At 41.7% G+C, this 26,720-nt stretch overlaps 1 protein-coding gene across 3 annotated transcripts in view; it reads right to left on the bottom strand.

The window, feature by feature from the left end:
* Positions 1-12,119, bottom strand: part of cadm2b (cell adhesion molecule 2b) — a 361,274-nt gene extending 349,155 nt beyond the window's left edge. For all 3 annotated transcript variants that reach the window (XM_034293120.1, XM_034293119.1, XM_034293116.1), the window contains exon 1: positions 11,759-12,119. In XM_034293120.1, coding sequence (XP_034149011.1) covers positions 11,759-11,819 — 61 coding nt within the window. In that variant the 5' untranslated portion in view covers positions 11,820-12,119. The remainder of the gene's footprint in view (positions 1-11,758) is intronic.
* Between the last annotated feature and the right edge of the window lie 14,601 nt (positions 12,120-26,720).

The following is a 26,720-nucleotide window of genomic DNA, read 5'->3' on the forward strand; positions in this document are numbered from 1 at the left end:
TTTCTTTCCTGGGGCGGTCCTCATGTGAGCCAGTTGCGTTGTAGCACTTGATGGTTTTTGCGACTGCACTTGGGGACACATTCAAAGTTTTCGCTCGTTCACTCGTTTCTCTTTACTTAGCTGATTGGTTCTTGCCATAATATGAATTCTAACAGTTGTCCAATAGGGCTGTCGGCTGTGTATCAACTTGACTTCTGCACAACACAACTGATGGTCCCAACCCCATTAATAAGAGAAATCCACTAATTAACCCTGACAAGGCACACCTGTGAAGTGAAAACCATTTCAGGTGACTACCTCATGAAGCTCATTGAGAGAACACCAAGTGTTTGCAGCACTATCAAAAAAAGCAAAGGGTGGCTACTTTGAGGAATCTAAAATATAAGACATGTTTTCGGTTATTTCACACTTTTTTGTTAAGTACATCATTCCATATGTGTTCATTCATAGTTTTGATGCCTTCAGTGAGAATCTACAATGTAAATAGTCATGAAAATAAAGAAAACGCATTGAATGAGACAGTGAGTCCAAACTTTTGGCCTGTACTGTATATGTATATACACATAACTGAGTGTTATTCCACTTCATTCAATATTTTCTATTGTGCCATTACAAGCACCATTTCACTATGGCCAGTGATGGTGTGAAAGACTTAAGCTTGGTCTTGTGTCAATCAGTCACTAGTTCTTTGTTCTCCTCAGGGAACCCCTACTGTTCCATAGGTAGCTCACCTCATTTATATTTTCAGTTAACAAAATATTAACACCCATGACATTTCAGCAGTACAATACAGCAGACCATAATACCTAAGCCCTGTATGCTACAGAGTAAAGAAGTTTAATAACTTAAATATAAAATGCATAATACAAAATGATCCCCTAATAATTCATTATATCAGGCAAAATATTATTTGAATGAAAACATGACATGTCAATTTAGTGGATTATCACTTAATTAAAGATAGCAATTCTAACCAAATGACAATATCTAACCAAATGGCAATATCTAACCAAATTATTCCCCCTTTAGTGGCACCATATTCCCTATATAGTGTTACCCTTTTCCCATGGTCATAAAATAATGTATCTGTCCAGTTATCATAATCCATAGTGCTATTATATGTATGATGAACAAACATCTGCCCAGCACAGATTCACATCTCACAAGACACAAACAAAATGACAACAAAAAATGTTGCCTTGCTCACCCTCACTATACTATTGTTTTTCTAGGTGGTGACATCTGAGCAGCAACACTAGCTCCAGCATACCCTGTTCCCCAGAACTCTGGGCAGGAGTAGTGCACCCTACTAGGCTAAAGTCTAAAGAAATATTACTGAAAACACACACCTTCATGAAAGTAAAAATCAAATAGCTAAACTAATGAAAATGCCATAAAGAACAGGCTGGCTCAAATCACTACACAATGGCATCTTCCAAACAGTCACTACAAACAAGAACAGTAACAGAATTAACTTAATTAATTAAATTAGCTGCAAAGCATTCTGGGATACCCATAAATAAAATTTACTGTTGTTAAAAATATTGACAATTCTTGTGTTTTTTGTAATAGATGTATCCTGTTATTTTAGAGTATTAAATAATTTTTTACTATAAACAGGTTGGATTTTTAAAGCTCTGATATTTACTATCCTTACACAGAGAATTATTTGAACATAGTTATTACATGGCCCATCAAGCGATTTCATTTTCTATTTTAGGTCAACAAATTTGGGCATTTTTTTAAATTATGAGATTAAAGAATACTGTATTTGGCCCATGATAATCAATCAAATAATTAGGATTTTATAACGCCCATTTTACATCAGCAGTGGTGACAACGTGCAGATGTAAACAGGCTAAAACTCCAAAAAGCAAGTACCAAAAAGAGACTGATATACAGTGGATAGGAAAGTTCGAATCTAAGAATTTTTATAAACACCTCAATAACACACACATTCAGTTTTTTGTTTTATTTTTTAAGTCGATAAATCAAAATGAAATCTGAAGGATTTATGTATCAAAATGGTATGAGCTTTGGGTCATGACCGAAAGGACAAGATCCCGGATACAGGCGGCCGAAATGAGCTTTCTCCGCAGGGTGGCTGGGCGTTCCCTTAGAGATAGGGTGAGAAGCTCGGTCACCCGGGAGGAGCTCAGAGTAGAGCCGCTGCTCCTCCACATCGAGAGGGGTCAGCTGAGGTGGCTTGGGCATCTGTTTCGGATGCCTCCGGAACGCCTTCCTGGGAAGGTGTTCCGGTCCCGTCCCACCGGGAGGAGACCCCGGGGAAGACCTAGGACACGCTGGAGAGACTATGTCTCCCGACTGGCCTGGGAACGCCTCGGTGTCCCCCCGGAAGAGCTGGAGGAAGTGTCTGGGGAGAGGGAAGTCTGGGCATCTCTGCTTAGACTGCTGCCCCCGCGACCCGGCCCCGGATGAAGTGGAAGAAGATGCCATGCCATGCCAAAATGGTATGGGGAAGTTCATGAAAATGTATATAAAATATCACCAAGTAATCACTGATCGTAGAAAATACATGCATTTCTTACAATTGCTATTTGGTCAGAGTCACTGTCCTACAAAGTTTTTGAGCATCATAGAAGACCAGAAAAGGAACCAGGCAAGCCTATTTCAGCCGGCCCGCAATTAAAAGTGATACATTTAGTTGCCTTCACTGGATTCAAACCCTGGTCTCCCACATGAGTGGCTGTGTCTTTAACCACTACAGCACAGTGATATATGTTTGCACATTGTCGGTAAAGCATCTCGACATTTGATTAACATCACGCCAATATTAAATATTTCACTAGAAACCATTAAGCATTGTGTTAAACTGACTAACGTTTCTTATTACATTTACCTCCACCACAAATAGCATCTATGAAATGTATGGCTTATGCCACCGGCCATTTACTAGTATCTAACTTACTACATGAACTTAACACAGCCAAAGCTATTTCATGGCACAAAAGATGTTTGTTGTTCTATCATTCGTGAATGAAATTGATACACTAACTATCAATATAGGTGATGATAACTGACATTTTCTTAAAGTGAAAAGATGAGAGAATCGTGGAAACCCCTACTTTTACTGCCCAAGGGGTTTTTATCTCGCCAATATTATCGCAAAAAACATGATGCATACTTCTAAAATCCACCAGAAATAGTCGTAATATAAACAGTTTTATTTTAGGCTTACTATAAAAAAGCTATTAAAGGTTGCAGCCAGCAAAGTTTTTAACTATCTGGAACAAAACCTAATGCATAATCTGCTTTGACTGTGATGAGATTCATATTCATAGACTCTAGCACTCCTAGTGCCCACCTGCCCAAGTAAATAACTAAAAACTACCCTTATGACAAAAAAAATTATAATATGTTTTCATATGAAGAGTGATTGTGAATTGCACTGTTCTATATCATATAACTATTCATGTTGTAATACAAAAATATTATGTAAGCTTAAGATGTCTAAAGACATTCATCTGTTAATCGTATTGTTGTGAAGTTTGTTGAATTTATGACATTTGGCCTAACACACACCTAAAGGAACAGCACAGTAGAAAGCCTGAAAGTAGTAACCATCCTTGAGTCTTGTACTCCTTAACGTTTTTTTTTATTGCAATTAAAGGAACAAATGAATATAGAATGATATAAATCACATTACCATCCGAAATGTTTACTTTATCGTGAGATGATTTTTAAACCAAACCGCTTAGCCCTAGTAGAAAACACAGTTTAATGTTTTGAATTGTAATCTTTGTTTACCTAGATTTTGCTAGCTAGCTTAAGATTTTCTCTTAATCATGCAGTTAAGAAACCTTGTGTGTAAACAGAAAATATAATAAATAACAAGCAAATACATGAATTTAGCAGGCCATTGGAGTCGGTTGCTGTCTCTTCTATTCCCCTCCTCATTCACAACCTACTACACTTCTCTGCATTGTTCTTAAAACACTGTTTTTCTTTTTGCTTAATAATATTGTTTGCATTAGACATTTATGTTTTTATGATGATTGGGACCAGTTAGTGGTAGTTTTGTAAAAACAAAAATTATATATTTAGGGGCTGGTCGCAATTAATGTAATTGGTACATGGAGGTAAATACTGGAGCGTCATGTTTTTTAATTTCTGTCAAGGGAAAGGTTCCATATTTTTACATCTAGGGCAGGGAGGATAATTTGTAAATGATGAAATTCCAATAGTTCAATAATTTTAGAATCAGTTGCTTTTTATCTCAATGAAGGCCCCATCTTACAGGCATTTTCTATTTGCCAGGACAGGCTGATGGTAGCAACATCGAGCCGAGAACAAAATGTATCGCTTACTGTTGTATTTCCAGTGTCTGGGTCCTGACGTTAGAAGTGGATTGCCAACAGGTCCAGTCCCACAGGAAGTCACAGCCTGGCATTACCCCAGCAGATGCTAGGCTAACTGTTATGATTTACAATGAATTTCTCTGCTGTTAACCACATCAGCATTATTGCACACAGGAAATTTGTATACAAGAGTCTAGGGAAAAGATACTCAGTGGAGCATTTATTCAAATGCTTCAGCTGATTGCCTACATGATGGGAAATGTATGTGTATGTGTACTAAAGTGTAGGTGGCGTAGGTGTTCTAAAGTGTAGGTGGCGTATGTGTACTAAAGTGTAGGTGGCGTATGTGTACTAAAGTGTAGGTGGCGTATGTGTACTAAAGTGTAGGTGGCGTATGTGTTCTAAAGTGTAGGTAGCGTATGTGTACTAAAGTGTAGGTGGCGTATGTGTACTAAAGTGTAGATGGCGTAGGTGTTCTAAATTGTAGGTGGCGTATGTGTATTAACGTGTAGGTGGCGTATGTGTACTAAAGTGTAGGTGGCGTATGTGTACTAAAGTGTAGGTGGCGTATGTGTTCTAAAGTGTAGGTAGCGTATGTGTACTAAAGTGTAGGTGGCATATGTGTACTAAAGTGTAGGTGGCGTATGTGTTCTAAAGTGAAGGTGGCGTATGTGTACTAAAGTGTAGGTAGCGTATGTGTACTAAAGTGTAGGTGGCGTATGTGTACTAAAGTGTAGGTGGCGTATGTGTTCTAAAGTGAAGGTGGCGTATGTGTACTAAAGTGTAGGTAGCGTATGTGTACTAAAGTGTAGGTGGCGTATGTGTACTAAAGTGTAGGTGGCGTATGTGTACTAAAGTGTAGGTGGCATATGTGTACTAAAGTGTAGGTAGCGTATGTGTTCTAAAGTGTAGGTAGCGTATGTGTACTAAAGTGTAGGTGGCGTATGTGTACTAAAGTGTAGGTAGCGTATGTGTTCTAACGTGTAGGTGGCGTATGTGTTCTAAAGTGTAGGTGGCGTATGTGTACTAAAGTGTAGGTGGCGTATGTGAACTAACGTGTAGGTGGCGTATGTGAACTAACGTGTAGGTGGCGTATGTGTTCTAAAGTGTAGGTGGCGTATGTGTACTAAAGTGTAGGTGGCGTATGTGTACTAAAGTGTAGGTGGCGTATGTGTACTAAAGTGTAGGTAGCGTATGTGTTCTAAAGTGTAGGTAGCGTATGTGTACTAAAGTGTAGGTGGCGTATGTGTTCTAAAGTGTAGGTAGCGTATGTGTACTAAAGTGTAGGTGGCGTATGTGTACTAAAGTGTAGATGGCGTAGGTGTTCTAAAGTGTAGGTGGCGTATGTGTATTAACGTGTAGGTGGCGTATGTGTACTAAAGTGTAGGTGGCGTATGTGTACTAAAGTGTAGGTGGCGTATGTGTTCTAAAGTGTAGGTAGCGTATGTGTACTAAAGTGTAGGTGGCGTATGTGTACTAAAGTGTAGGTGGCGTATGTGTTCTAAAGTGAAGGTGGCGTATGTGTACTAAAGTGTAGGTAACGTATGTGTACTAAAGTGTAGGTGGCGTATGTGTACTAAAGTGTAGGTGGCGTATGTGTACTAAAGTGTAGGTGGCGTATGTGTACTAAAGTGTAGGTAGCGTATGTGTTCTAAAGTGTAGGTAGCGTATGTGTACTAAAGTGTAGGTGGCGTATGTGTACTAAAGTGTAGGTAGCATATGTGTACTAAAGTGTAGGTGGCGTATGTGTTCTAAAGTGTAGGTGGCGTATGTGTACTAAAGTGTAGGTGGCGTATGTGAACTAACGTGTAGGTGGCGTATGTGAACTAACGTGTAGGTGGCGTATGTGAACTAACGTGTAGGTGGCGTATGTGTTCTAAAGTGTAGGTGGCGTATGTGTTCTAAAGTGTAGGTGGCGTATGTGTACTAAAGTGTAGGTGGCGTATGTGTTCTAAAGTGTAGGTGGCGTATGTGTTCTAAAGTGTAGGTGGCGTATGTGTACTCAAGTGTAGGTAGCGTATGTGTACTAAAGTGTAGGTGGCGTATGTGTACTAACGTGTAGGTGGCGTATGTGTACTAACGTGTAGGTGGCGTATGTGTTCTAAAGTGTAGGTGGCGTATGTGTACTAACGTGTAGGTGGCGTATGTGTTCTAAAGTGTAGGTGGCGTATGTGTTCTAAAGTGTAGGTAGCGTATGTGTACTAAAGTGTAGGTGGCGTATGTGTTCTAAAGTGTAGGTGGCGTATGTGTACTAAAGTGTAGGTGGTGTATGTGTACTGTGTAAGCTGTTGATGGGAAATAATGGATAAGGAGGAAGTAAAACACAAACTCTCTAAGGTCCCATAATAATTCATTTATTGGACAGTATTGTGTGTAGTTGTACTTGATTTGACAGTGATATGCCGAGTTGTACTTCACTTGACGGTAATATGCATAGTTGTACTAGTTGTACTTCACTTGACATCAGTATGTGTAGTTGTACTACACTTGACATCAAATGTGTAGTTGTACTTCACTTGACATCAGTATGTGTAGTTGTACTACACTTGACATCAATATGTGTAGTAGCACTACACTTGACTTCAATATGTGCAGTTATACTACACTTGACTTCAATATGTGCATTTGTACTACACTTGACATCAATATGTGTAGTTGTACTACACTTGATTTCAATATGTGTAGTTGTACTACACTTGACTTAATATGTGTAGTTGTACTACACTTATACTACACTTGAATTCAATATGTGCATTTGTACTACACTTGACATCAAATGTGTAGTTGTACTACACATGACATCAATATGTGTAGTTGTACTACACTTGACTTCAATATGTGTAGTTGTACTACACTTGACATCAATACGTGTAGTTGTACTACACTTGACATCAATATGTGTAGTTGTACTACACTTGACATCAAATGTGTAGTTGTACTTCACTTGACATCAGTATGTGTAGTTGTACTACACTTGACATCAATATGTGTAGTAGCACTACACTTGACTTCAATATGTGCAGTTATACTACACTTGACTTCAATATGTGCATTTGTACTACACTTGACATCAATATGTGTAGTTGTACTACACTTGATTTCAATATGTGTAGTTGTACTACACTTGACATCAATATGTGTAGTTGTACTACACTTGACTTAATATGTGTAGTTGTACTACACTTATACTACACTTGACTTCAATATGTGCATTTGTACTACACTTGACATCAAATGTGTAGTTGTACTACACATGACATCAATATGTGTAGTTGTACTACACTTGACTTCAATATGTGTAGTTGTACTACACTTGACATCAATACGTGTAGTTGTACTACACTTGACATCAATATGTGTAGTTGCAATACACTTGACTTCAATATGTGTAGTTGTACTACACTTGACATCAATACGTGTAGTTGTACTACACTTGACATCAATGTGTAGTTGTAATACACTTGACTTCAATAGGTGCAGTTATACTACACTTGACTTCAATATGTGCATTTGTCCTACACTTGACATCAAATGTGTAGTTGTACTACACATGACATCAATATGTGTAGTTGTACTACACTTGACATCAATACGTGTAGTTGTACTACACTTGACATCAATACGTGTAGTTGTACTACACTTGACTTCAATATGTGTAGTTGTACTACACTTGACATCAATACGTGTAGTTGTACTACACTAGACATCATTATGTGTAGTTGTAATACACTTGACTTCAAAATGTGTTGTTGTACTACACTTGACATCAATATGTGTAGATGTACTACACTTGACATCAATGTGTAGTTGTACTACACTTGACATCAATATGTGTGGTTGTACTAAACACGACATCAATATGTGTAGTTGCACTACACTTGACATCAATATGTGTAGATGTACTACACTTGACATCAATGTGTAGTTGTACTACACTTGACATCAACATGTGTAGTTGTACTACACTTGACACCAATAAGTGTAGTTGTACTACACTTGACATCAATATATGTGGTTGTACTTCACTTGACATCAACATGTGTAGTTGTACTACACTTGACACCAATAAGTGTAGTTGTACTACACTTGACATCAACATGTGTAGTTGTACTACACTTGACACCAATAAGTGTAGTTGTACTACACTTGACATCAATATATGTGGTTGTACTTCACTTGACATCAATGTGTAGTTGGTACTTGAGTTCCTACTGAAAAGGGATGTGTGGCTTCTCTTCCTGAATATTGTATATTTTGGATAGTCATGGTTGTGAATAAAACCTTGGTAATGCCGTGCCTGGAAAATGAATACCGCTATGGCATTAACGTAAAATGTATTTGCAATATTTCCTGAAGGTTCAGAAAACATTTTAACAAAATGTTCATATTTAACAATGAATTGAGAACAGGTGAAATGCCCTCTCCTTAGCTGGTTGTGCTCATCTGATGTAGGTGGCATAATGATCTTGCTGAGCTCCATCCATGGGACTGAATGGACTTTGCCTGGGCCTCTATTTATAGACCACTACCGCTCCAAGTTTGAGCACAGTTCAAAAACAGTGATTTTCCATACAAAGAAAAAGACAAGGCAAAGAAAGATTCTGAACTCTGCACCTGATGTGTGTTGCTCATCTGACTGGATGGTTGGGAAAACAAAGCAGGAGCATCTGTCATAATTTGGACAAACAAGCTGGTCTGACCTAAATTTCTGATTTTTTTATGACTTTTATAGATCTTAGATCTGTCAGTTTTCATTGTCACATTTTATACTTAAATAGCCTATAATTTCTATAAATTAAAATTAGAATTATTTTTATTTTAATAATGAATCATATGTGTAGTAAATATATTGATTTAAATAATTAATGATTTTTCTGCAGCCATGTTAAATTACAGAACAATGCATGAAACGCATTTAGAAATTGCCACATTTTCCCCAAAACCTATAGGTCCCTCCATCCCCCAGAGTTTCTATATTTCTACTGTACCAGACGACCCGGTCTCAGTCTCTAAATATAACTCTAGTTCTAGACAAGCAGACAACCCCCTCATCACCAACACCACCCTCCCTCCTCACACTGATTTGAAAAAATATTTTTTCCAGTTGGATCTGGGTCTCTTTGAAAATCTTAGGAGATAAATACAAATTGGGCCCGGGGGAAAGTGAACCCCAAAACGTCACAATGCTTTAAGGTGGGTCTGAAAAGGCAAGGGGAGCTGAGGGGAGTGAGAAGCAGGAGGGAGCTGAGGGGAGTGAGGAGCAGGAGGGAGCTGAGGGGAGTGAGAAGCAGGAGGGAGCTGAGCTAAGAGGAGTGAGGAGCTGGAGGGATGCATGGCTGCCTCTCCTGTGAGCTTGGAGCTGGGAGGCAGCCACTGGAATAATGTGGCAGATAGGGAAGCTAAAGGAAGGCAGGCAAGGTGTGGTATAGACACACACAGACACACAGATTTGAAACACCCTAAAGGTCTAGGCATGTCATGCCAATCTCATTAATCAGTTTGAACACTTGTTCAATAAAAATTGACAATGTATTTCTGACTGGTGTTTCTTAGATGATGCACGCTGTGTATGTGTTTTTGAACTGTTTAGCTGGTGCTGTGTATGTGTTTTTGACCTGTTTAGCTGGTGCTGTGTATGTGTTTTTGACTAGTTTAGCTGGTGCCGTGTATGTGTTTTTGACTAGTTTAGCTGGTGCTGTGTATGTGTTTTTAACCCGTTTAGCTGGTGCTGTGTATGTGTTTTTGACTAATTTAGCTGGTGCTGTCTATGTGTTTTTGACTAGTTTAGCTGGTGCTGTCTATGTGTTTTTGACTAGTTTAGCTGGTGCTGTGTTTGTGTTTTTGACTATTTTAGTTGGTGCTGTGTTTGTATTTATGACAGGTTTAGATAGGGAAGGATGAACATTCTTTCAGTTTTCTTATATTGACTACATCAAATAGTTTCCAATAAATACTAACCTGTAATGAGCTACAATAAGCAGAAAGGTCATTAAATAGACAATAACAGCATAGAATAAAAACTGCATTAATAAAGTAACGTCAGCTTTAGAGGTTTAAAAAAAAATTCTAACCTTTATTTATATAACGTCGCTATGTGGAGACAGTTTTTGGGATATTAAGTTCTTAAACAGTTTGATGAACGTTCATTTATAAAGAAAATGTTTATCCGTCTAGCGCTGCGAAGCCATTCAAAGTGACTGTGGGGCGTGTGCTCAACACAGGGCTGCAGCCTCTCCACACTAAACCACAGCGGAGAGACTTGGGGAGAAGACTTGCTTATTCCGTCGGCGTCACCCCACGCGCAGTGGCACAGCACAGGGCGGTGGCTGCGCAAGCACACCCGTGAGCGGGACGGGCAGGCGAACTGCGTGGGGAGTTGAGGTATTTATTGAGGGAAAAATTAAAACGGGCGGAAACGGCCTATATGCCTGCATCCTTTAGTCACTTCACCTATCCGTTGTTTTGGTAAACTGAAGTTAAAGATTACCTTATGAATTTTGACAGACATTTACAAAAATAAAATCTATTTACTTGGTAAATCTCAACATGTATGAAATGATATGTACTTACTAAAAACTGCAGCAATTTTTGGTAAATCGAGATAATATCGCCAGTATAACAAGCCTGGATTCAAAGGTAGACGATTAACTCACAATATCTACTTCACCTATGAGAAACAACTCCCTGAGATCATTGGATTAAACCTTGATGTAAAAGAAAGCAAATTAACCAGTCAAACCGAAAAGCAAGCAGTGCTACCACACATTTTCAATAAACATAACAGCTTGTAAATCGGCTTGAGTTACTGCAACTCATTTGGCTGGATTAATATACGTATATATAAAAAACATGCCGTAGCCTATAGGCTACTTCGTTCTCTCCTTACAAAATACATCTACATAAGATAGGCATATATTGTGTCTGCCAAGGTACCTTTTAAATATATATTAATTTCTACAGACACAAAGGTTACAACCTGATGTCTTTAAATTGACCTTAACACCCCCATTAATACATCTGTAAACTACGTGGACATCTACCTCCCTTGTAATACACGCTGAACCATGGGATACCATCCAAATTATAGGCGTAATTTATGCGTTAACACCACCATTGTATCATGACGATCACTTACCGATGGGGAATAGAGGCATTCACATTTTTACGCAGAACTTTACCACTGCGCTACACCACAATATTCCTTCACTATGTGCAGCGCAAACCCACATTCCGAAAAAAACGCAGAGACTAACTTAGCAGTTCTCAGAACAGAAATTAGCGCTCTGCCTGACTTCGACACACTTAAGGAAGACGTAGGGGGATACTTTTTCTTGCACCTTGGGAAGTATACCCACCACGCCCGAGACCTTAAGCATATACAGACCTTGAGGCTGATAAACTAGACATATCACAATGATGTCAACGCTTAGCCAGCCTACCTTTCGAGGCGAATCCACAGAAGCTATACAGGATGAAGAACAAGTGCCGTTGGAGAATCATCTTTCGGCTTCCTACGGCAGCTACGAGGTATGCTGGGCAATCAGCTCACTGTGTTGTTTTGTGTAGAGAAGCTTTCGGGGTTATCCAGGTGCGCGTGCGACTGAAGACTACGTAGGAACGGAACTCGATTCACCAGTCAAGTCAAGTATCTATGTACGTGGGCAGATCCGGGGGCTGTAGCAGCAGCTGGAACCTATTGCCGATTCGCGTTACTGTATAACGTTACACTGTACCACCGGGGCTGTATAGACGACGGAAGATGCTCCTCGCCTCGCGCAGAGCAAGTGCAGCAAGACTCATTCTTCCTCTCTCCCTCTCAGAACGAGTGAGCGCACAGTCCCGCCTACGCCTCTCTGACTGATGAAAACGCTTCACCAATAGCAAACAGACATTATGGAACTTGGGCAGCATAGGGGCATTCTGACACTCATGACTTTATGCTGAATGTACAATGTGCTATTTGCCAGTTTCAGAATAAAAAATAATAAAATAGCACAGTTAATGTGTTCAGGTAGGATCCAGTACAGTTCCTGTTGTTCTGGAGGAAAGCAACCAACAGCTATGGGCAGTATCTTCAGATGTGTGGTATACAGCCTACCTGTTTCACCATAAACATGTGGTAATATGTCAGTCATTATCTGGCCCTATGCCAAGACAGCAGAAGTGCTGCTGAATGAACAGCAGGTGAACAGATAATTTAGACACATCTTAGATCTTTTTAGCACTTTTAATTGTACCTAGAATTTCTAAACAAAAAGCTGGAGGCAGGGCCTTCTCTCATAGAGCTCCACTACTGTGGAACCAATTAAGGTTAGAAATGCAAACTCAGTGCAAACATTCAAATGTCTACTAAAGACTCATCTCTACAGCACGGTCTATGATTAAGTGTAGTCTGGCCCAGGGACGTGAAGGTGACCAGAAAGGCTTGATACTGTCCACCCTTGGCTCTCGTCGCCACTGGGATGCCCTCCCTCCAATGCCATTCGGGGGTGGAGTCACTGGCTTGTTGTTGTCTCTCTGTTGCGCACTTGTGCAATTGTACCTCCCACAAGTTGGATTGGCTTGATGGGCACTTCTTATGTACCATAGGGTCAAGCTGCTTCCACAACAGCTCAATAGGGTTGAGATCCAGTGACTGTGCTGGCCACAGTTTTGCATAGTTTGGAGCAGTACTTTGGGTCATTGTCCTTTTGTTGGAGGTAACTGGCTCTAACAAGCGCTGTCCACAGGTTATTGCAAGGCGTTGCAAAATGGAGTGATAGCCTTCCTTCTTTAAGATCCCTTTAACCTATACAAATAACCCACTTTACGTCTACCAAAGCACCCCCAGAAAATCACATTGGCCTTCATTTATCATACTTGCGTAGAAACGGGCGTATATGTTGGCGTAAGTTTTGCTTACACTCCTCTCACCGCCTGATTTATGAAGCTGTGCGTACCTTTAAAATCCAGGTGTACGCAATACCATTGATAAATGCAGCGGCTGAAAACGATCGTCATTAGAATAACACGCCCCTATATATTCAAGTCTCCGCTTCTCCCATGCCCTCATTTTACGGGCTCGTATCTGAAGGAATACATATAAATCAAATGCTTTGGTAAAGTCACACAAATTAAACATTGAAGTCCATGTTGCACAAAAATAAACACTGAAGTTTGTAATTATTATGTTGTTGTTTTTTTACAGTGGGTCATAATATATCATATATTTTAGTTTGTCAGTGCGTTAGGATTTTTTTTCTGCGCATTTTCGCACTAACTCAAAACGTGCGTACACCACCTCCTGAGCTGGCGTAGGATTTGAGAGTGCCGTGCACCAACGTCCATATTGATAAATCTCAAAGTCACCGTGGTTTTGGGTGTACGCCAGGTGTACGCTGGAAATTTGGTGTACGCACTTTTGATAAATGAGGGCCATTGTCTCCACCATGCTTGACAGATGACGTTAAACACTTTTCCAGCATCTCTTAATTTGGTCTGCATCTGACAAATGTACTTTATGATCCGAAAACCTCAAACCTAGATTTGGGTTTAGTATTTCGACAGTATTTTTCTGTCCAGTGTCCGTGTTCTTTTGCCCATCTTAATATTTTATTTGGCCAGTTCTTTGCAACTCTGCCTAGAGTTGCCTCTTCACTGTTGACTTTCAGGCTGGTGTTTTGTGGGTACTATTTATTGAAGCTGCCAGTTAAAGACCTGTGAAGCATCAGTTTCTCAAACTAAACACTAATATATTTGTCCTCTTGTTCAGTTGTGCACTGGGGCCTCCCATTCTTTCTATTCTGGTTATAGCCAGTTTGCGCTATTCTGTGAAGGGAGTAGTACATAGCGTTGTTTGAGATCTTAATTTTGAGATTCAGAAGAAAGTTATTTGTTTCTCGTTGCCATTTTCAGCCTGTAATTGAACACACAAGTGCTGATACTCCAAGAAACTGAACTAGTCTAAAGAAAAACAGTTTTCTTGCTTCTTTAATCAACACAACAGTTTTCAGCTGTGCTAACATTATTGCAAAAAGCTTTTCTAATGATCAATTAGCCTTTTAAAATGATAACCTTAGCAAACACAATGTGCCTTTGGAACACAGGAGTGATGGCTGCTGAAAACAGGCCTCTGTACACCTATGTAGGTATCCCATTACAGAACAAGTCTTTTCCAGCTACAATAGTCATTTACAACATGTAATGTCTACACTGTATACACTCTAAGTGACCCAAAACATTTTAACTTTAGTGTATACTGAATAATAATTGAGCAACTGAAAAACTGGTGTGCTTTGGTGTGAAAGGAGCTGGCACACTTCAGTAAAACATAACTGTTAGTCAAGAGGTCTCAAACCGGTTCCATGGAGGGCCGAGTGTCTGCAGGTTTTCACTCTCACCTTGTACTTAGTTGACTAATTAGGTCACTAATTGGTTCGTTTCTACCCCCACCTGGTTGTTTAGGACTGAACTGGGAACCAATTTAAAGGAAAACCCAAAAACCTGCAGACACATGGCCCTCCGTGGAACCGGTTTGAGACCTCTGTATTAGAGAATTGTTTGTGTTTTAATCATTTCTTTATTTACATAAAGAATCACATAAGTTCTCAAAAGCTTATGTCCAAAAATTTGTTCTAAGCCTTGTAGGTTTAGTAAAAGACAAATACTAGCAGTGAAAAATATTTTTGAAAGTTACTGTTACGTCCCTTGACAATCTCCCTTTGTTTGTGTGCCCATATGTGCAAATTCTTTTTGGTCTCCCTCTATCAACCTCTATGTTCTTTGCAGGTGATCCTGATCTATGTTCTTTGCAGGGCCTTGATGGAGTTTGGGACTGACCATGACCAGACTGCATGAACCTTCTTGGTATTCATCTCCCATGGTTTAAATGAGAAATCCCAGAAGAGACACGGCAGACTGATGGAAAAGGCACCTCCACCTTGGCGTACAGGCTGTTCTCCAACAGCCTCCTTAGGACATCTTGGCTGTGAGTGATGTGTTGTGCTCTTTTAGGGGAGTACACCAGGAGGTCATCAATGTTCAACGGCATAGGCACGGTGTCAGGAGATGCCCCAGATCTACCACAATGTTTTTTCATTCATTCACCATTTTCCATGAAGGAGGAGAGTGCAGTCAATCTTTACAGAATTTTAATAGATGGGTTGAATAAAGAAATGCAAACGCATGGTAATAAATACAGTTTTAAAGCTTGCAAGCTCACTGACAATAAAACATGGACAGTGGCCAACCAGCCATGAAAGAAAGTGGGAACCAGAGGGAGCTATATACAGTTGTACATAAGTTTGCATACCCTGGCAGACATTGTGAAAATTTGGCATTGATTTTGAAAATAAACTGTACGCCAAGGTGGAGGTGCCTTTTCCATCAGTCTGCCGTGTCTCTTCTGGGATTTCTCATTTAAACCATGGGAGATGAATACCAAGAAGGTTCATGCAGTCTGGTCAAGGTCAGTCCCAAACTTTTATTTAAGGATTGTGATCATATGAAGCAATTTTTTATCACATAGTTGTTTGACTCCTTTTTAAATTATAATAATAACAGAAATCACCCAAATGGCCCTGATCAAAACTTTACATACCCTTAAATGTTTTGCCTTGTTACAGACACACAAGGTGACACACGACAGGTGCAAATGGAAATTAAAGGGGAATTTCCCACACCTGTGGCTTTTTAAATTGCAATTAGTATCTGTGTTTAAATAGTCATTGAGTTTGTTAGCTCTCATATGGATGCACTGAACAGGCTAGATACTGAGCCATGGGGAGCAGAAAATAACTGTAAAAAGACCTGCGTTACAAGGTAATGGAACTTTATAAAGATGTAAGAGAATGTAAAAAGATATGCAAAGCCTTGCAAATGCCAGTCAGTACTGTTCAATCACTTATTAAGCAGTGTAAAATTTGGGGATCTCTTGATACCAAGTCAAGGTCAGGTAGACCAAGAAAGATTTCAGCCAAAACTGCCAGAAGAATTGTTCAGGATACAAAGGAAGACCTACAGGTAACCCCAGGAGTAATACAGGCTGCTCTGGAAAAAGATGGTGTGGTTGTTTCATGGAGCACAATACGACGATACTTGAACAAAAATAAGCTGCATGGTCGAGTTGCCAGAAAGAAGCCTTTACGGCGCCAATGCCACAAAAATGCCCTGTTACAATATGGCCGACAACACCTTGACAACAGCCTCAGCTTCTAGAACACTAATTTGGAGTGAAGAGACCAAAATAGAGCTTTATGGTCACAACCATATGCGCTATGTTTGCAGAGGGGTGAACACGGCTTATAGTTAACAGAATACCATCCGCACTGTGAAGCATGGTGTTGGATCAGTGATGTTTTAGGGGTGTGTGAGCTCTAAAGGCACGGGGAGTCTGGTGAAAATTGATGGCAAGATGAATGCAGCATGTTATCAGAAAATACTGGCAGACAATTTGCATTCTTCTGCACAAAAGGTGTTAATAGGACGCTCTTGGACTTCGCATGACCTGGAGGCATTTTGCCAAGACAAATGGGCAGCTACACTACCTGCAAGAATTCGGGGCCTCAGAGACAACTATTATAAAAGACTACACTCTATCATTGATGCTAAAGGGGGCAATACACAGTATTAGGGTTTTCATGGTGCAACAAATGACCATACTGAGATTATTGTAAAATAGCCGGACAATGTTGTTAGGACTCTTTTGAGATTATTGTAATATAAGATGACAATGTTGTTAAGATCCTATTGAGATTATTGTAATATAGCAGGATCATGTTGTTAGGACCAGATGGAGTTCCTATTTTGATTATTAGTATGTAATTCACTGTAGCCAGTTCAGACAGGAAGCCCGGGTAGTATTTTGAACTGGTAATATTCTTATGACCTTATTGTGATTATTTTAGGGCAACCTTTGTTGATTGTTGCAAAGGTTTGGTATTTACCAAACTATGGAAATTTGAGAGAATGTAAGGAATAACTTTGCATTGACAAGTGTTTCCATCATCCCTCTCTCCCAGATTTAGTCTTCTGCCTCCATCTCCCACCCCTGTCTGTCGTTCTCCCTGTCTCCTTGTCTGTCTGTCTCCCACCCCTGTCTGTCGTTCTCCCTGTCTCATTGTCTGTCTGTCTCCCACCCCTGTCTGTCGTTCTCACTGTCTCCTTGTCTGTCTGTCTCCCACCCCTGTCTGTCGTTCTCCCTGTCTCCTTGTCTGTCTGTCTCCCACCCCTGTCTGTCGTTCTCCCTGTCTCATTGCCTGTCTGTCTCCCACCCCTGTCTGTCGTTCTCCCTGTCTCCTTGTCTGTCTGTCTCCCACCCCTGTCTGTCGTTCTCCCTGTCTCCTTGTCTGTCTGTCTCCCACCCCTGTCTGTCGTTCTCCCTGTCTCCTTGTCTGTCTGTCTCCCACCCCCTGTCTGTCGTTCTCCCTGTCTCCTTGTCTGTCTGTCTCCCGCCCCCTATCTGTCGTTCTCCATGTCTCCTTGTCTGTCTGTCTCCCGCCCCCTATCTGTCGTTCTCCCTGTCTCCTTGTCTGTCTGTCTCCCGCCCCCTGTCTGTCTGTCTCCAGCCCCCTGTCTGTCGTTCTCCATGTCTCCTTGTCTGTCTGTCTCCAGCCCCCTGTCTGTCGTTCTCCCTGTCTCCTTGTCTGTCTGTCTCCAGCCCCCTGTCTGTCGTTCTCCCTGTCTCCTTGTCTGTCTGTCTCCAGCCCCCTGTCTGTCGTTCTCCCTGTCTCCTTGTCTGTCTGTCTCCCGCCCCCTGTCTGTCGTTCTCCCTGTCTCCTTGTCTGTCTGTCTCCTGCCCCCTGTCTGTCGTTCTCCCTGTCTCCTTGTCTGTCTGTCTCCCGCCCCCTGTCTGTTGTTCTCCCTGTCTCCTTGTCTGTCTGTCTCCCGCCCCCTGTCTGTCTGTCTCCAGCCCCCTGTCTGTCGTTCTCCCTGTCTCCTTGTCTGTCTGTCTCCCGCCCCCTGTCTGTCGTTTTCCCTGTCACCTTGTCTGTCTGTCTCCCGCCCCCTGTCTGTCGTTCTCCCTGTCTTCTTGTCGGTCTGTCTCCCGCCCCCTGTCTGTCGTTCTCCCTGTCTTCTTGTCTGTCTGTCTCCCGCCCCTGTCTGTAGTTCTCCCTGGCTCCTTGTCTGTCTGTCTCCCGCCCCCTGTCTGTCGTTCTCCCTGTCTCCTTGTCTGTCTGTCTCCCGCCCCCTGTCTGTCTGTCTCCCGCCCCCTGTCTGTCGTTCTCCCTGTCTCCTTGTCTGTCTGTCTCCAGCCCCCTGTCTGTCGTTCTCCCTGTCTTCTTGTCTGTCTGTCTCCCGCCCCTGTCTGTCGTTCTCCCTGTCTCCTTGTCTGTCTGTCTCCCGCCCCCTGTCTGTCATTCTCCCTGTCTCATTGTCTGTCTGTCTCCCGCCCCCTGTCTGTCGTTCTCCCTGACTCCTTGTCTGTCTGTCTCCCGCCCCCTGCCTGTCGTTATCCCAGTCTCCTTGTCTGTCTGTCTCCCACCCCCTGTCATTCTCTCAATTCCTCTACCTGTATCCCTGTTTCTCTGTCATTCTCCCTGTCCCTCTGTCTGTCATTCTCCTTGTATTCCAGTCTGTCTGTCATTCTCCTTGTATTCCAGTCTGTCTGTCTCCCGCCCACTGTCATTCTTTTAATTCCTCTCCCTGTGTCCATGTCTCTGTCATTCTCCCTGTCTGTCTTTCTGTCTGTCTGTCATTCTCCCTGTCTGTCTTTCTGTCTGTCTGTCATTCTCCCTATCTGTCTCCTTGTCTGTCTGTCATTCTCCCTGTCTTCCTGTCTGTCTGTCAATCTCCCTGTCTGTCTGTCTGTCATTCTCTCAGTCTGTCTGTCAAACTCCCTGTCTGTCTGTCATTCTCCCTATCTGTCTCCCTGTCTGTCTGTCATTCTCCCTATCTGTCTGTCATTCTCCCTATCTGTTTATCTGTCTGTCTGTCATTCTCCCTATCTGTCTGTCCGTCTGTCATTCTCCCTGTCTGTCTCCCTGTCTGTCTGTCATTCTCTCTGTCCGTCTGTCATTCTCCCTACCTGTCTCCCTGTCTGTCTGTCATTCTCCCTGTCTGTCTGTCTGTCTGTCATTCTCCCTGTCTGTCTGTCTGTCTGTCTGTCATTCTCTCTGTCCGTCTGTCATTCTCCCTACCTGTCTCCCTGTCTGTCTGTCATTCTCCCTGTCTGTCTGTCTGTCTGTCATTCTCCCTGTCTCTCTGTCTGTCTGTCATTCTCCCTACCTGTCTCCCTGTCTGTCTGTCATTCTCCCAGTCTGTCTGTCTGTCATTCTCCCTGTCTCTCTGTATGTCTGTGTCTGCCCCCTCCATCTCCCTCTCTGTCTCCCTGTCTGTCTGTCATTATCCCTGTCATTCTCCCTGTCTGTCATTCTCCCTGTCTCTCTGTCCGTCTGTCATTCTCCCTACCTGTCTCCCTGTCTGTCTGTCATTCTCCCTGTCTGTCTGTCTGTCTGTCTGTCATTCTCCCAGTCTGTCTGTCTGTCTGTCATTCTCCCTGTCTCTCTGTATGTCTGTGTCTGCCCCCTCCATCTCCCTCTCTGTCTGTCATTCTCCCTGTCTGTCATTCTCCCTGTCTCTCTGTATGTCTGTGTCTGCCCCCTCCATCTCCCTCTCTGTCTCCCTGTATGTCTGTCATTCTCCCTGTCTGTCTCCCTGTCTGTCTGTCATTCTCCCTGTCTGTCTGTCTGTCATTCTCCCTACCTGTCTCCCTGTCTGTCTGTCATTCTCCCAGTCTGTCTGTCTGTCATTCTCCCTGTCTCTCTGTATGTCTGTGTCTGCCCCCTCCATCTCCCTCTCTGTCTCCCTGTCTGTCTGTCATTATCCCTGTCATTCTCCCTGTCTGTCATTCTCCCTGTCTCTCTGTCCGTCTGTCATTCTCCCTACCTGTCTCCCTGTCTGTCTGTCATTCTCCCTGTCTGTCTGTCTGTCTGTCATTCTCCCTGTCTCTCTGTATGTCTGTGTCTGCCCCCTCCATCTCCCTCTCTGTCTCCCTGTCTGTCTGTCATTCTCCCTGTCTGTCTGTCTGTCTGTCTGTCTGTCTGTCTGTCATTCTCCCTGTCTCTCTGTATGTCTGTGTCTGCCCCCTCCATCTCCCTCTCTGTCTCCCTGTCTGTCTGTCATTCTCCCTGTCTGTCTGTCTGTCTGTCTGTCATTCTCCCTGTCTCTCTGTATGTCTGTGTCTGCCCCCTCCATCTCCCTCTCTGTCTCTTTGTACTGATTTCTGCTCTTCTCATTCCCTTTACCTGGTTTCTATACACCGGATGGATCCCATGGGAACCCCCGTCTTTCTGAACTGCAAACCTAGAAAGAATGAATCCACTTCCGAGAAACTGCTCTGTGTATTATTTCTAAGACATCTCATTTTAAATTCCAGAAAGAACTTTAGCCAGCCAATTACAATGTGTTGGGGGTAAAGAACAAATCCTATGTGTCCTGAAGGTCAGTTCATCACATTGGACCAATGCTCATTTGTGTAGTAAAACAATGAGAGTAGACTGACCATGCAGTGTCCAGCCGTAAAGAACTATTGGTCTTGTTGCTGATGCAGATGGGTATGGGATATGGACCCAGTACTGCTTTGTCTCTCTCACTCACACACCCCCACTCACAAAAAAAATTACACATTTGCACACACATTCACTCTACAGGGTACCCAGTAAATCAGTAGATTTTTCTTGTTTTTCAATATTATATATAGCATATTGCTTCTATATTTTATATTGTCCATTATTTATTCCAATATATTTTCTCTATTTTTCGGCATATATTCTCTGTAATTCAATAAAATGCCTTCATAATCCAGTAGTTTTCTATAGTCCAATGTATTTGAGTGCAGCCATGTGTGCATGCTTGCGTGGGCATGCTTGCTTGTTTGTGTGTTCAGATCTCCAAGTATGTATACAGCTCCGAAAAAAATTAAGAGACCACTGCACCTTTTTCTTTCCTTTCCGAAAAAGTCGAAAAGGAAGGTTTTGAGCTAGGAACAGAAGGGTTAAAATTAAGAGACCACTGCAAATTGAATGTTTCTGTTCCTCACTCAAAACTTCCTTTTCAAATTTTTTGGAAGATAAAAATGCAGTGGTCTCGATTTTTTTTCCCAGAGCAGTATATGTGTGTATATTTCCACCTGCACATTGGTTTGTGTGTGTTTGTGTGTGGGCAAAGGCATACCACTGACCAGTAAAATGACCTTGAAGGCAATAAGTGTATAGTCCAAATGGCTGCCCTGCATTTTCTTAAAACCTTTCAAAAGGTACCTATCCACTGCCCTGCTATTTGGACTGGAATGGTCTTTCTGTCTGCAGGTACATAGATACGTATAGTTATATAAACAGAGGATATAGACCTGGGTTGGTACTGTGGATAGTGGAGTAGTATAGAAATAGATAAACACTGCTCAAAAAAATTAAGAGAACACAAATGTCACAGTATAACACCAAAGCAATTGAACTTCAGGAATAGTATTCTGTCCAGTTAGAAAACATATGCAATTGTTAATCAATGTCACGTGTTTTAGTGCAAATGAAAGTGACAACAGGTGCACTGGAGAGGCAACAGCAAGAAAACCCCCAAAAAGGGATTGGTTTTGCAGGTGGTGGCCACATACAATTGTGCTCTCTTTATCCTTCCTGACTGATTCTTCTCTAGTTTAGCATTTTGCTAGTGTCCTTGTCACTACTGGTAGCATAAGGTGGTACCTGCAGCCCATTCAGGTTGCACAGGTAGTCCAGCTCCTCCAGGATGACACATCCATATGTGCCGTCGCAAGAAGGTTTGCTGTGTCTCTCAGTATAGTCTCGAACATAGAGGAGATGGAGATGGGCAGTTACATGAGCAGAGCTGGACAGGGCATCAACCTAGCAGCAGGAGCAGTATCTGCTCCTTTGTGGGAGGTGGAACAGGAGGAGCATTGCCAGAGCCATACAAAATAACCTCCAGCTGGCTACTGGTGTGCATGTTTCTGACCAAACTGTCAGAAACAGACTGCATAAGGGTGGCATAAGGGCCTGACGTCCTCTAATGGGACCTATGCTCACCGCCTGTGCAGCTCGACTGGTATTCACCAGACAACACCAGAATTGGCAGGTCTGCCTTTGGCGCCCTGTTCTCTTCATAGACTAGCAGGTTCACATTGAGCACATGTGACTGATGTGAAAGAGTCTGGAGATGCCATGGTGTACGTTATGCTGCCTGCAACATCACCAGCATGAATGCTTTGATGGTGGGTCATTGATGGTCTGTGGAGGCATATCCTTGGAGGGTTGCACAGACCTCCACATGCTAGCCCCGGGATGAAATTCTCAGACCCATCGTCAGACCTTACGCTGGTGCAGTGGGCCCTGGGTTCCTCCTGGTGCAGGACAATACCCGGCCTCATGTGGCCAGAGTGTGTAGGCAGTTCCTGGATGATGATGCATTGATGCCATTGACTGGCCCTCATGTTCCCCAGACCTGAACCCAATTGAGAACCTCTGAGACGTTATGCATCGGTGCATCTGCCGCTGCCAAGCAGCACCACAGACTGTCCAGGAGCTCACAGATGCCCTGATCCAGGGCTGGGAGGAGATCCCCCTGGACACAATCCACCATCTCATCAGGAGCATGCCCAGATGTTATTGGGAGTGCATACAGGCACGTGGGGTCATACACACTACTAAGTCACATCATGAGTTGACGTGATGAAATTCATGCAAGTTGGAACTGCCTGTGATTTCAATTATTTACTTAGATTTTAAGTTTGAATCCAGCCCACAGTCAATTGGTGATTTTGGTTTCCATTGACCGTTGTTACGTCATTTTGTTCTCAACAAATCACACAATGTACAGTAAAGATTTGATCTTTAATATGTTTAGTTAATTGAGACCCAATGTGTGATTTAAGTGTTCCCTTCATTTTTTTGAGCAGTGTATAAATACATACACAGACATAAATACAAGGCATCCTAATCCCTGCCGATTTGACCTGGTCCCATACATTCTATTCATTTAGACACTAACATTCAATTTACACACAATCTGAATTTTACAAGGTGCTGCTAGTAGTAGACAGAACATCAAGCTTAAGGCTACTTTGCAAAGCATTCCAGGAGTGGGGGATGTAGTAGCCAAAAGCTGTTATTCCTAACTTAGTAAGCCTGAGGTTTCTCAGAGAGTAGCCAATCTTGAGATTGTGTCTGATATCTGCAGGTTTTTCAGTTTATTTTTGATGTAAGATAATGTGGAATATTAACCAATGTCTGGCCCGTCTGGATGTTTATCCGTAAGAAAGATGGGATGAGAGATATCAATCAGTTAAGTGTACCAACCAATCATCTCCCACAACACTTCCCACAGCATCTCTTGAAAACCTAAGCACCAATCTCTATGTTGTGACCTGAGTTTACACAGCAGTTAAATTGAATCAGTGCTGCTCTTACTGGTGCTGCTCCAAGTTGAGCCAGGCTCATATGTGAATGGTTGTTGAGCCAGGCTCATATGTGAATGGTTGTTGAGCCAGGCTCATATGTGAATGGTTGTTGAGCTAGGCTCATATGTGAATGGTTTTTGAATCAGCCTCATGTGCTGTGCACAGTAGCCGGAGTTATTTACCAAAATTAAATGCTTGCCAAGCAGCATGGGGAAGAAATGTGTAAAGGCTTCTTCCCAGTGGAGATTTAGTTTGTGAATGTCCAGCCTGGGCTGTGGGCCAATGGTGCATTGATCGATTAAAGTAGAGCTGTTAACAGTAATTACCTTTGTATAGCACATAATATGGTGAATAACTCCCTGCTATCAACCAATCAGCATCCAAAATGTAAACAACTGGTTTTATAAAAGTGCTTTTTGGACATTGTCGCAGTGCCAAATGATTCAAAGTATAACCACTTTAGCTAGCACATCTCACCACATTGCCATACGATTCAATCGGTGTAACCACTGTAGCTAGCATATCTCATCACATTGCCATACGATTCAGTCAGTGTAACCACTGTAGCTAGCATATCTCATCACATTGCCATACGATTCAGTCAGTGTAACCACTGTAGCTAGCATATCTCATCACATTGCCATAAGATTCAGTCAGAGTAGCTAATGTAGCTAGCATATCTCATCACATTGCCATAAGATTCAGTCAGAGTAGCTAATGTAGCTAGCATCAGATCATCACATCCCCATATGATTCTGCCACAGTCCAGTTCACACTTTTTCTTCTCCACTGAAATTACAGCTGCCTGCGTTAAGATTAGTAACACTGTGAGCATGTGGGGTTTTGTTAGGTGTTTTTTTTTTTATGTGTGAATGCCACCACTCTTACTGGTGGGAGTGGCACAGCATTTACACTTGGTAATATGAATGATTGCCTGCATAAAGGCTCCATATTCCCTATTTAGTTCATTTTTTATCATCTGGGCATTTGACCTGAGCACTAAAAGAAGTACATTCCATAAAAGGGTGGCTTTCAGGACAAACCCTAATTCACTACACGTAAACATGAGTTTCCTTTTTTGTCAGTATCAGTAGTATTAAGGTTCTCATTACATTTAAAATATATAAATACTCAATCAAAACTGTACAGCCTAGAGGTACGGTTCCCTTCATCGCAATACTTACAGATGTATGTTAATTCCTGATCTATTTCTGAACTAAACTATCTTGAGATATTGTTCTACATAACTATAAGGATTTGTTATCTATCAGCACACAGTATAAATAAATACACCTGTTTATACATAGTCTAGACAATCATACATTTTACATTAGGGCTAAATGGAATTACCAGAAAAAAATAACAATAATCATGACAATAATATGGATTTATAGGGTGTCCATCCACTCTGAACAAAGAGGGTAAAAACAGAGTTTGGTGAATTTTACTTTCTTATGTCATAAAATACATTTAACTAAAACATATGTAATTCTTATTCTAATTTTTAATTGTTCAGTGGGATCTATTTCTACCAAATCATTATATATAGGTATATTTCAATGTTAGAGGAAAGTGAACCTACCTCGTAGGGTAATGTTGCAGACAGGAGGCAGAACTGAGATTAACAAAACTATAACAAGACATAAAAAGAACAATGTTGGAATCCCCCAAAAATTACCAACAAGATAGGACAGTGAAGAGGAACAGGTGAGGGCAATTACAACCAAAAGAGGGAGGGAGGGCGTTGGTTCTCACAGGCATGGCATGCCTGCCATTGCAGAATGTGACAGGTAGATGTCAGAACCATTAACTGTCCAGACCTGTTTTTACAATGCTTTATGATAGTTACGTGATAGCTAAATGAATCTTATTAAAATAAAAATTGCATCCCCCAGGTTCAATACATTTCATTGATATTAAGGATAAAGACACATTTGCTTGATGAAATTTAAAATACTATTAGGTTCTGATGAAGCACAGCAAAGCTTCTTCATAGTCACTGCGGATATTGTGCCAGATTTAGACTTTATGCTGGACAAATATGTTAAGATTATCATAAACATTGAACTCCATAACTATTTGAACATTGACACAGTTGTTGTAGTTTTGGCTCTGTACTCCATCACATTGAGTTTTAAATAAAAATGACTAAAAGGTGCAGACTGTCAGTTTTAACTTTATGGTATTAACAGAAATTACAGCCTCTTTTGCAAATGATTTGCATTCAGTGACTGCTTCAAGTCACCAGACTGTATCTTCCCTGGTGATGCTCTGCCAGGTCAGACCCATAGAAGTTATTGAACACAGTTGCCTCCATCGTTCTAATATGGATGAAGTTTAGAACGACCAACTCTTGTTATAACTGGCCATCTGGCCGAACTGAGCAATCAGGGGAGAAGGACCTTGGTCAGGGAGGTGACCGAGAACCCGAGAGTCACTCTGACAGCTCCAGAGTTACTTTGTGCAGATATTCTGTTATTCTGTGATATTCTGTGGGGAGAATAAGGCACTGTATATCAACACAATGCACTGTATATTTAACACAATGCATTGTATAGTTAACACAATTAACTGTATAGTTAACACAATGCACTGTATAGTTGTGAGGATCTGTTCCCTTTGTTGTTCTGTCTTTGCCTGTAGCCTGTTTTGTTTGGGTCTGTCCCTTCGGTCCTGATTGATTTCACCTGTTTGTTGTTTAGTTCTCGTTAGCTCCCTATAAAGTTTGCCCTCTTCTGTTAGTCCTTGGTCAGTCATTGTGTTTTTCTGCTTGGTTTATGTCCGTCCCTGCCACCAGCCTATGTTTTTGCCTGCCTGCCTGTTTTTCTGCCATTTTCTTGTTTTGTGTCTACCTGCTTCAGTTCCACCATTAAATCCTTTATTTTTCCTTCAAATCTGTATTTGGGTCCTGCTTCTACAAAATTGGGACAATAGTTAACTCAATGCAATGTATGTTTAACGCAATGCACTGTATAGTTAACACAGTGCACTGTACATTTAATACAGTGCTCTGT

This window comes from Esox lucius, chromosome 1 (genome assembly GCF_011004845.1).
Source record: "Esox lucius isolate fEsoLuc1 chromosome 1, fEsoLuc1.pri, whole genome shotgun sequence".
Lineage (NCBI taxonomy): Eukaryota > Metazoa > Chordata > Actinopteri > Esociformes > Esocidae > Esox > Esox lucius.